Genomic DNA, 12,249 nt, shown 5'->3' with positions numbered 1-12,249 from the left:
ACAGTAGCGGCGCTCATGTTTGTCAAATGTTTTGCTGAAGTACGCCACCACTCTCTCCCCCGCTGGCCCCACCTGGGCCAGCACCCCACCCATGCCCACATTGCTCGCGTCTGTGTCCAGGATAAAGGGCAAGGTGAGGTCAGGGGGGGGCGAGCACGGGGGCCTCGATCAGTGCACGTTTGAGGGTGTTGAACGCCTCCTCACACTCCACTGTCCAAGTGAAAGCTTTGTCCTTCGGCAGCAGGCGGTTCAGTGGAGCAGCAACGCTTGAGAAGCCCCGTACAAACCTCCTGTAGTACGAGGCCAGGCCCAGGAAGCTCTTCAGCTGACGCTGGTCGGTGGGGGTGGGCCAGTCTCTGACAGCCCCTACCTTGTCCTCCATGGTGCTGATCCCCTCCTTCCCCACTCGGTGGCCCAAGAAGGACACCTCTCTCCTCATGAAGTGGCACTTCTCGGGGTGGAGCTTCAGACCTGCGGCAGCCACCCTCTCCAGCACACGCCGTAGCGCCCCCAGGGCTGACTGGAAGGAGCTGCCATGGGCCAGGATGTCATCGAGGTATACCAGACACTGCTGTCTGGGGATGCCATCCAGCACCCTGTCCATCAAACGCTCAAAAGTAGCTGGAGCGTTGCACAGGCCAAAGCACAGGACCTTGAACTGCCAGTGTCCTCTGTTAGTGGAGAATGCAGTTTTGGCTCTGGCCTCTGGGGAGAGGGGCACCTGCCAGTAGCCACTGCGGAGGTCTAGTGAGGAGAACCAGGAGGACCCCCTAACCAGGTCCAGCGACTCATCGATACGTGGTATGGGGTATGAGTCCTTCCTGGTTACCTCATTCAGCCGCCTGTAGTCCGCACAGAACCTCAGCTTGCCCCCCTTCTTCGGAACCATGACGACTGGCGCCGCCCAGGGGCTGTCTGAGGGCTCAATGAAGTCTGCCCGCTGCATCTCCAACACAGCCTTGTCTGCCGCCTCCTGGCGTGCCAGCGGGATACGGCGGGGACGCATCTTGATGGGCTGAGCATCACCGGTGTCGATCTCAAGCTGCACCAGATGAGTCTGACCCACCTCTTCCTCACTCAGCGCAAAACTGTCTCTGAATTCAAACAGCAACTGCCACAACCGTTCCTGCTGCTCGGGGTCAAGACCAACACAGTTCCTCCCCCATATCTCCCTCACTGCAGACAGTGTCCTCTCCTCTCCCATCTGGGGTAGCTGGGCTGGGGGGGCGCGGCCTGGGCTCACAGAGGGCTGTGTCATGGAGGTAGCTGGGGGAATGTAACACACCGCAGTAGGTGACAGGGGGCTGGGGAAAAGTCACACACAGCTGTGGGGGAGGGGGGGCAGCCATGAGTCTCTGCTGCTTTAACTGTTGGAGTAAAGGGTTTGTTGGGTTGAGTGAATGTGACATTAGGGGGGGCCATGGTGACTTCCGGCCCTCCCTGGAAGCTCAGTGTGCCCCTATTTAGGTCTAACTGGCAGCCTGTGCTCCTAAGAAAGTCCAACCCCAGGATACAAGGGTCCTGCACAGCCGCCACCCACACAGGATGACGCACAGTCCTGCCCCCTACTGTCAGAGTCATTATTCCCTTCCCTTTCATGGGTGCCAGCTCACCTGTGACTGTGCGGAGCTGCACAGTTGTAGGCTCACACTGAGTCCAACCTGGCACAATATCTGGCCTCACCAGGGTTACTGTGGACCCAGTGTCCACCAGGGCGGAGCAGGGCACACCCTCCACAGTGACAGGGACATGACAAAAGTCCCCAACACAGGTCCGGCCCACCACAACAACAGGCTCCATCCGCTTGCTCTCGTCTGCTTCTGGGGGAAGTGGAGCCTTGCTTCCCCGTCTGTGCCGGTGGGCTCCTCCTGAAGATGATGGTGGTTGGGATAGAAAGCCAGGGGTCCGCACTACCCGGCCTATGCGGACCCCGAGCCGTTTCCCTGAGCTCTGGGGGACATGGGGCAATTTCGGCGCAGATGGCCTGGCTGGCCACAACCCCAGCAGACCCTGGGACCAGGGTGTGTGTTTTGTGCCGCCTGTAGCGACACAGCACGAATGAGTTCTGTCATTTCAGCCACCCATGCAGGCTTTTCCGGCTCCGGGCTGCTCTGCCCCCCAGCTCGCACAGAGGGTGTGTCTCCCTGCACCCCCACCAAAGCCCCAGCTGAAGTCCCAGCCCACACCAGCTCCCTCTCCAAAGCCATCTCCAAGGCTATCTGCAATGACTCAGGATGAGCCAGCTGGGTCTGTATGCGCAGCTCCGTAGGAGAGAGCGCCTGTATGAACTGGTCCCGTGCTAGCTCGCTCTGCACGGAGGGGGGCATGTGAGCATATGCCCGCCGAGAGAGGCTCTCAATGTCATTAGCTAACACCCGTAGAGGCTCTCCTGGCTGCCTGCGTCTATTACTCAGTTCGGAGCGCAGTAGCCCGGGCTGTACACACTGTCCATAGCGCCTCCTCAGTGCTCCCACTAAAGCGCCATAATCATGTCTGTCCTCGGGGCTAATCAATATCAAACAGGACAGAGCTTCATCCGTGAGGCATAAAGCCAACTGCAGTGCCCTTTCTTCATCCGACCACCCCCTAAAATGAGCTAACAGTTCAAACTGAGCATGAAAAGCTTCCCAATCCGCCTTACCGGAATACTTCGGGGTCTTAACAGATACGGACGCAGCCGGGAACCGGGCGCCGCCATGTTTGTTTACATCCTGAGCCCCAGATTCCTCGTCCCGCCGCGTCGACGTCACCACTTCGGCCCGCCCACCAGAATCCGCGCGAAACACAGTCGACAAGGCGCTCACGCCCGCTTCAGCCGCCATCACTCTAGCGTCCTCCCTCAAGCGGCCTCTGCGCTCCGACGCCCTGGCGATCTCCTCAGCCAGAACCTCCGACGTCCATTCACCCGTATCTCCTTGGCCATAATCGTCCCCTACTTCCACCTTCACTTTCGGATTCCCTCGAAGCATTTTCAACCCCCGTTCTCACCTACGGTAGCTAGCCACAGAAGTCAGCTAGCTAGCTGGCTAACTTTTATCAACGTTTTTACTTCTGACACCAATGTAATGACCTGACTAGATCATCAAAGAACAACTGTCCAGACAGAGGGTTGAGTTTACGAATGGACGGTTTATTAAACCAACTTTACACAGGCTACTGTTTGGCCGTAGCCCACGCCAACTAAATGAAAGATAGCCCACAAGCCAATCGTGACCTTCTCTTGTGAAGCCCAGACGTAAGAGGGAGAACAAAGGCAAAACCTGGTCTTAACTTCCAATGCTCCATCCCCCTGCCCAACCCCCCTCCACCCCACTCCGCCAACCACCAGGATGCCCGGCATCAGAACATTCCAGGCATTCCCGTGATTGGCAGATAGCAGGTTGACTGACATGTCGGACCCCGCGAACACAACCACCTACTAGCCTAACACATAACACACAGCTGTCTGTGCGGGTCGCTACAATACTATCCTATTTTGGAAACGTTACATGGACAATACTATCCCATTTTGGAGACGTTACATGTACAATACTATCCTATTTTGGAAACGTTACATGTACGCCCCCTTGTGGAGGGAAATTAATATCTTAGATGGTAGCTGTAGATGGGATTCAAATGCATAATGGTATTAATACAGTGGCTAGACTACCTCGCTAGACTACCTAAATGCCCTTCAGAATCCAAACACAGTATTGCCACGCAGCAAAATGTTGCGTATAATCTTTCAAGTCAGCCTGATAAAATATTAAACAATTTGTGTACAAAGATATCTTGAAATGTGATTTTAGGCCTGTATGGCAGTACTGTATTGGCTAGTGCTTTCTCCAATATGTTCTTATATGTTGCATTCAATTGTATGTCGATGCCATTTATCTTTCAATATATATATATTTAAATGCTTGTAAGACTATTCTTTGACACATTTTCTCTTCCTTTGAAATTCTTATAGGACAGAATATGGACACAATGCAATTGGGATTAGAAGAAGGTACAGATATGTTGTAGGACAGCTGCATTTGAAGTGCACATTTAACCTACATAGCAGTCAATACACACTGACATCTCTTAGCATACAAATGTGTGCAAATGATCTTTTCAGATCTTCTCAGAAATGAATCAAGTCCATGGAATGGATATAGACAAAAAGATAATTCAAGGACTATCAGAGGTAGAGAGGCGAGGCAGGGGTGAGGACATCATCCTGCTATTTTGACAGTCCCTGGAGGACAATACAGAAGAGGTATTTGCTCTTATTCCTTCCCTTTCTGTAATGTATTTTGTAATAAAATTAGCAAGTGTAGTAAGATCATTGCTTAACTATTACTGGAGACCACAGCAGTGATTCTTTTCAGATCTTCTCAGAAATGAATCAAGTCCAGGGAATGGATATGAGAGTGAAATCCCGCTGGCCTTTGAAGGTGAGAAAATCCACGCCCTCGAGGACATCCCTATGGGACTTGTGGCTCTGCTAGGGCTGTATTTTTAATTTCAGTGTCAGGATGGCGCTAGGTTGCCCGCAACCGACCAATGATAGATGACTTTGAGTCGACTGACTCTCAGATCATCCTCCACTGACTCGGCCCTGTCTACACCTCCAAGGCACCCCCCCCCTCACACTGGAATACACACTCAGAGCCTCCTGACTGGGCCCTGTTTCCACCTCCAAGGTGAACGCCCTCAAACTGCAATACACACTCAGAGCCTCCTGACTGGGCCCTGTTTACACCTCCAAGGTGACCGCCCTCACACTGGAACACTCAGAGCCTCCTGACTGGGCCCTGTTTCCACCTCCAAGGTGACCACCCTCACACTGGAACACACACTCAGAGCCTCCTGACTGGGCCCTGTTTACACCTCCAAGGTGACCGCCCTCACACAGGAATACACACTCAGAGCCTCCTGACTGGGCCCTGTTTCCACCTCCAAGGTGACCGCCCTCACACTGGAACACACACTCAGAGCCTCCTGACTGGGCCCTGTTTACACCTCCACACAGGAATACACACTCAGAGCCTCCTGACTGGGCCCTGTTTCCACCTCCACACAGGAATACACACTCAGAGCCTCCTGACTGGGCCCTGTTTACACCTCCACACAGGAATACACACTCAGAGCCTCCTGACTCGGCCCTGTTTACACCTCCAAGGTGCCCCCCCTCACACTGGAATACACACTCAGAGCCTCCTGATTGGGCCCTGTTTACACCTCCAAGGTGACCCCCCTCACGCTGGAATACATACTCGAAACCTCCTGATTGGGCCCTGTTTACACCTCCAAGGTGCCCCCCCTCACGCTGGAATACATACTCAGAGCCTCCAGACTGGGCCCTGTTTACACCTCGAAGGTGCCCCCCCTCACGCTGGAATACATACTCAGAGCCTCCAGACTGGGCCCTGTTTACACCTCCAAGGTGACCCCCCTCACGCTGGAATACACACTCAGAGCCTCCAGACTGGGCCCTGTTTACACCTCCAAGGTGCCCCCCCTCACGCTGGAATACATACTCAGAGCCTCCAGACTGGGCCCTGTTTACACCTCCAAGGTGCCCCCCTCACACTGGAATACACACTCAGAGCCTCCTGACTGGGCCCTGTTTACACCTCCAAGGTGACCCCCCTCACACAGGAATACACACTCAGAGCCTACGAGGTTTTGATAAAAACTCCCCTTTATGTGTTTCGCTTTTTTTTCCCCTCTTTTGTTTAAACTACGTTTGAGATGTGGTATCCACTCGGCTCGCTGCATCTCAGATCAAAGGTGGGTCCATCGGCTCCTTTCCCGAAATGCGGTCTCCCTGAGATCCCAAGTTAGAGGGATCCCTCGTGCACCATTTACCCAGGTCATTAGAAGCGGTTTCCAAGTCAAGATTCACATCCCCAAATGTGCTGGTTAATTTCTTTAATATCAAATGAGAGAACTTATCACACAAGTCAGAGATATTCTTAAACTAAATCTTTATTCACTTAATAAGGGAACAGGTCAATACAACGTACAAATATAAAGATAATCAATTGAGTGCTCTACGATAATGATGGCTGGTCGACCCACGGGACAAAAGTCTTTCATAGCCAAGATACACCCCTTTCAACCTACATGACGAACAACAGATGTATAGAACGGGTCACAAGGTTAAGATTTGTATAAAAGATACTTATAATTCTCAGCAGACAGTATCTGCTGTAAAAACAGCACTCTTTGTGTAGAGACCAGGGTCTGGCCCTGAGGTCATCTCTCCCTGATACCATATAGAACAGAAACATTAACTCATGCTCTGGAATGCGGTCTCTTTTGGTTTTAATCACCCAAAAGACATTGTAAATCTCCTGTCAGTGTTATCTCCCAGAGGCCCATCCTCATGGGAACACACAGACACAATAGTTCTAAGAACCCTCTATTCTGTTGCATAAAACAACCATTTGATGCAATAAAAGTATTATAACACAATGTTGCAGTTTTGCTCTCAGTGTCTACTGAAAGTTGACTAGTAACAACAACTGGGACAAAAAAGACACCCACCATGAGACCCACTAAATCTGCCCAAGAAGAAGCAAACAAATGAAAAACCCACACCAAACTTAAAGACAGGAAGCAAACCAGAAAAGGTGGCACAACTAAAGGTGTTGACTCTCCACATCTATCAAGACAACTGGAGCACTGGGCCAGACACTCTTAAATAGAACCTGGACCAGCTCAGGTGAAACACCTTCCCACTAACGAGATGGACAAGCCAGCACAGGTGTAACACATACTGACTAACGAGGTGACACCAATCAGTGCGTCCTACGTGCTAAAGTCCAACCTCAAAACATAAATGGAAAAACCAAAGCCTGTAACACCTTCCCCCTTAAGACAACAAAAACATCCTTTATTTTTGTTGGACAAGTTTGCTCACCACCAACAGAAAACAACTTCCATTTCACATTATAATCAACTACAATGCTTCACCAATATAAACATGGTGTCTACTGGCTGTCAACAATTAAAAACAAGAAAAAACACATTTCTAAATAATAATATACAATCTTATTTTTTTTTAAACCCTTTTCTTTCAATAGAATCCTCTTTCAGTATCTTTTCTCAGTTTTCTTTCTATAGAATCCTAGAACTCAATAGCTTCTAGAACTCTCGTCTTCCTAAAACTCACTAGCTTCTAGAACTCTCGTCCCCTTGGAACGAGCCCAAACAAAACTCATCTCCAATACGGAAAACCGTGCAGTCAAAATAAATTGTGATCCATGGCAACGCAATGGCTAAACGCAAAACTATGACTGCCCCCCTTGAAACAACCAGCAACCAAGTTGTCCTTAACACGGACATGTCTGGTTTCAAGAGGAAACTCCTGCAATATCCGTAGTAACTTTCCACCTCACTGCGGAGCTTCTCTCTCTTTTCAGAGTTCACTCGATAGGCATGTTGTTGGATCGGGACCCAGTCCCCAATGTCATGCTCTAGTAAATTTGGTTTGGCACATCTGAGAATTAAACCTGCTATTCTAAAAGAAGGGCAACAATGTCAATATAATTATACCCGTAAATTGTCAGTTGATTGCATAAATAATTATGATTACTAAAAGTTACATGAATTGTAAATATGAATGATCAAAACCAAATAGACACCCCTTTGTTAATATGTATTGTCAATAATTAACTTAATGGTAAGGCATGGTATAATAATAAAATATATACATTTTTTTTTGATTGCATAGTCTTATTTTCAACGTCTTTTCAATTACATTGTGCTAGGTGGGATAGCCTCAATGTCAAAACACAGTAATAACGTGTCCAAATCAATAACCAATATGCAGAAACAGTTTGGGATAAATTGAAAACCTAAACATAACATGTGCTATTTACACAAACATCTGCCACAATAATCATATTTCCAGAAACGCTGTTTTGACAAGTAGCAATAAATCACTGATTTCAATTAGGGGGGAAATCAGGTTGTACGTGATGTTGGAATGCATTTAAATGCAGGGGTCGCTAAACAAAGGAACGCAACACTTATTTGTCATAACTAATCAATTTCATGCTAAAATCATTTGTGCGACAGGAAGGAGATGAGGTTGCACTTCCTGTTAAAACTAACAGCTCAAAAACCACACGGAATCTGGGGATAATGTGTACTTACTAAATCACATAAATAGTACTCTTCCAATTCAGAGCCTGGATTTCCCCCTGAGGCTAAAATCCATATCATGTTGAAATCAATAGAACAGGGGACAAACATTTAGGGTTCTACATTGTGACATCATTAAAATACTCCTACTACAATGTTAAAACATTCTACATTGTGACATCATTTCATTGATATCATGAAAACTCCTTCATGTATTTTCTGATGATTAGTCAGAGAACTTTTATCAGATTATCTCTGGTCACAGCTATACATTGGCTCTCCTGTGTGTGTTCTCTTGTGCATTGTCAGATAGCTAGATTGAACAAAACTCTTCCCACATTGATCACAGCTATAAGGTTTCTCTCCTGTGTGTATTCTCTGGTGCACTGTCAGTTGGCCAGATTGACAAAAACTCTTCCCACATTGATCACAGCTATAAGGTTTCTCTCCTGTGTGTGTTCTTTGGTGTAAAGTCACAGAGCCAGATGTAGTAAAACTCTTCCCACATTGACCACAGCTATAAGGTTTCTCTCCTGTGTGTGTTCTTTGGTGTAAAGTCAGAGAGCCAGATGCAGTAAAACTCTTCCCACATTGACCACAGATGTAAGGTTTCTCTCCTGTGTGTGTTCTTTTGTGTAAAGTCAGAGAGCCAGATCTAGGAAAACACTTCCCACATTGATCACAGCTATAAGGTTTCTCTCCTGTGTGTATTCTCTGGTGTACAGTCAGATTGCTAGATGTAGTAAAATTCTTCCCACATTGATCACAGCTATAAGTTCTCTCTCCTGTGTGTGTTCTCTGATGCATTTTAATGCCTGATGAGTTGAATCTCTTCCCACAGTCAGAGCAGCAATGAGTTCTCTTCCCTGTGGATCTCTGCAGGTGTTTATTGAGGTGTTCTGATCTGGAGAGACTCTTCTCTGCCTCGTCAGCATCATGAGGTTGTTGAGGCTCCCCAGAGGATCCACGATAGTCCCGTATCTCTCCTGTGCGAACAACAAAGTCAGATGATTAAAGGCCCACAACAGTGGAAATCCACTGTTAAAGGTGATGCCAACAGCGTAGCCACGATGTTGTACAACAATCAACGTCTGTAATGAATGTTAAAATTATTTGACAATTGTCTTAAAATGAGCAAGAATAGTCATATTTCTACCCGACAACACATATAGAGAAGTAGGACTAGTCTACCCGACAACACATATAGAAGTAGGACTAGTCTACCTGGTTACACAAATAGAAGTAGGACTAGTCTACCTGGTTACACATATAGAAGTAGCACTAGTCTACCTGGTTACACATATAGAAGTAGGACTAGTCTACCTGGTTACACATATAGAACTAGGACTAGTCTACCCGACAACACATATAGAAGTAGGACTAGTCTACCTGGTTACACATATAGAAGTAGAACTAGTCTACCTGGTTACACATATAGAAGTAGGACTAGTCTACCTGGTTACACAAATAGAAGTAGGACTAGTCCACTTGGTTACACATATAGAAGTAGGACTAGTCTACCTGGTTACACATATAGAACTAGGACTAGTCTACCCGACAACACATATAGAAGTAGGACTAGTCTACCTGGTTACACATATAGAACTAGGACTAGTCTACCTGGTTACACATATAGAAGTAGGACTAGTCTACCTGTCCTGAGCACAAATGTAGATCTATTAAATGTCAAAACACCTGATTACTTCTTATCCCTTTCACAAATAGCCTACAGCTGTGTCGGTCGAGAACTCACAGGCACGGGAAACTGAGGGCCCAGAATATTTTATACAATGTTTCAAGTTCGTTATGGACAGGCCATGTGATTTATAGGACATCTTTTGCAATATTTTCATTTGTTGGCTTTATGTAGGCTATTTTTTACATAGGTGGCAATGGCAATAAAAGTTACTTTTAGATTTGTATAATTTTCATTTAGATAGAATGTAGATTAATCACAGACAATGTTTGAGATACTATTATAAATTAAATGAAACTGTTCCAGTAAAATGAACATATGAAAATCATAACTGTCACCAGATCAGTAGAAATGGTAAGATACATTTGCACTCCAAATGTAGGTTGCTGACTGCTTGTGTAGCCTATTACCAGCAACGTCAGAATGTATGAAGGACAGCAAGAGGAGGTGGTTCAGGAAGAGTTTATTCTCTTCTGGTTGGGCGTTATTGATGTAATGGCATGAAAATAAATGCTGAATATTATACAATGATTTATCAACAGCTCTAACAATTTGACCCTACAGGAAATCTACACTGGCAATTCTAGAATATACTATATAGCCTCGAAACCTGGTTAAACTATCATTATGACATCATGGATGAATTCTAGAATATACTATATATCCTAGAAACCTGTTAAACTATCATTATGACATCATGGATGAATTCTAGAATATACTATATATCCTAGAAACCTGGTGAAACTATCATTATGACATCATGGATGAATTCTAGAATATACTATATATCCTAGAAACCTGGTTAAACTATCATCATGACATCATGGATGGCCAGTCCTTGTATTCATAGTATAGTGAATTCAGGGTGTAGCCTGAGCTGAACTCAAACCTGGGTCCAGCGACTGTCAAGCCAACACCTTATAACTGTTATGCCAAGATGTCTGAACTTCTTGACTAGGTCGCTAGTTGTTGGGTTACGGTTTCTACAATATCTTTCCCTATGAATTTGAGAGTGGTTACACTTTTCCTTCCCCCATTCCTCAGCTGTTTACCAAACCAAGTCTCTGGGCAGCCATTTTGTTGCTGTTTAAAAAACCCACACAACCCAGCAATCTGCAGTTCAAACAATAACAAATCTGTCCTTCCACCACTGTTTTGGTAATAAGATGATTATGGGGTTGGAGAAATGTAACTAGAGACAGACAGACCTATGGATGAAAGGACTGACCATCCATGATATCAACATTATAATTTTAACCATGTTGAGGCGATACAGTGTTGATTTACATTGTTTCTAAACATTGGAGTAAAAAAAGCTTATTTGGGGTTCTGATGGGGTACAACAGTTGAACTAAGCTCATGAGGCATGTGTTATATTCTTCAATAATCAATGGCTATAAATAAAACATTTAAAAGTCACAATATGGATGTAGCAATTGCAGATTTCAGCTTTAACACCAAACATCAGTTCAACAACTGCAGAGTTTGTGCCTCTGTATTTAAGACAGTACTTACTAGTGTTAATCAGGGAACGGTTTCCTAAAACCATCTTATGGCTAAATTCATCGTTAGAACCATTGGATGCCTTAAGATGCGTTTGGGAAACCGGGCCCAGATATCCAGTTTCCTCCTCTTCTTCCTCCTCCGTTTTCGATGTAACAGTCATCTCTCCTTCCTCTTTAACTCCATAAACTGCCTCCCCTTCTCCTTTTACTGTAACATCCTCTTCCTCTTTCACTCTGAACTCGTCTTCCTCTTCTTTCACAGTAATGGCCTCACACTCTACTTCTTGTTTTACTGTGATATCCTCCTCTTTCACTCTGAACTCGTCTTCCTCTTCTTTCACAGTAATGGCCTCACTCTCTACTTCTTGTTTTACTGTGATATCCTCCTCTCCTTTAGCAGGAGAGTAACTTAGTGACCGCATGGTCGGGGATGTTAGCTAGCTAGGCTAATGCTAACTTAACAAGCCCGCTCGCTGACTAATAACAACACCGTAAATATGAAATTAAATCGGATTACTAACTAGACGATAGAAGTGGGTTTAAAACACAGTGGCTAATATACACTAAAGCGTCTAAAGAGATATATTGGTTCGGCTATTTTGTCTAGCAAGCTACCGGGGTGTCTGACTAACTATTGTTGCAGGTGAAAGAAGCGTTCCGTCCACTAGATTATACGTCACACCAACAGCATTGCGTTCCGTCCACTAGATTATACGTCACACCAACAGCATAACCTTAAAGTCGCAGACTGCCAACTGTTGACTGGAATGGGTAACGCAGTTGAGTAAAATGTATATTTTATCTTCAGACAACAAGTAAAAGTGTAGGGAGCATTAATTTTTACTCACCAGTGTAACAATACAGTCTGGTTAAAGACTTAGTAAGCTAGTTGTAGTCACGATATGGTTACCTATAAGTACAAACAGTTAT

The 12,249-nt window shown here is 46.0% G+C and overlaps 1 protein-coding gene across 1 annotated transcript; it reads right to left on the bottom strand.

The window, feature by feature from the left end:
* Window positions 1-7,106: 7,106 nt before the first annotated feature.
* LOC129842727 (gastrula zinc finger protein XlCGF17.1-like) lies at window positions 7,107-11,973 on the bottom strand. Its single transcript, XM_055911354.1, has 2 exons — window positions 11,330-11,973; window positions 7,107-9,104 (listed from the first exon to the last, which is right to left on the bottom strand). Exons 1-2 carry the CDS (start codon window positions 11,739-11,741, stop codon window positions 8,368-8,370), a joined length of 1,149 nt encoding a protein of 382 aa, XP_055767329.1. The 5' UTR covers window positions 11,742-11,973; the 3' UTR covers window positions 7,107-8,367.
* Window positions 11,974-12,249: the final 276 nt, after the last annotated feature.

The sequence above is a fragment of the Salvelinus fontinalis genome, unplaced genomic scaffold, assembly GCF_029448725.1.
Source record: "Salvelinus fontinalis isolate EN_2023a unplaced genomic scaffold, ASM2944872v1 scaffold_0062, whole genome shotgun sequence".
Classification (NCBI taxonomy): domain Eukaryota; kingdom Metazoa; phylum Chordata; class Actinopteri; order Salmoniformes; family Salmonidae; genus Salvelinus; species Salvelinus fontinalis.
The sequence above is the reverse complement of the archived record's forward strand: the minus strand, read 5'-3'. Positions and strand labels throughout refer to the sequence as shown.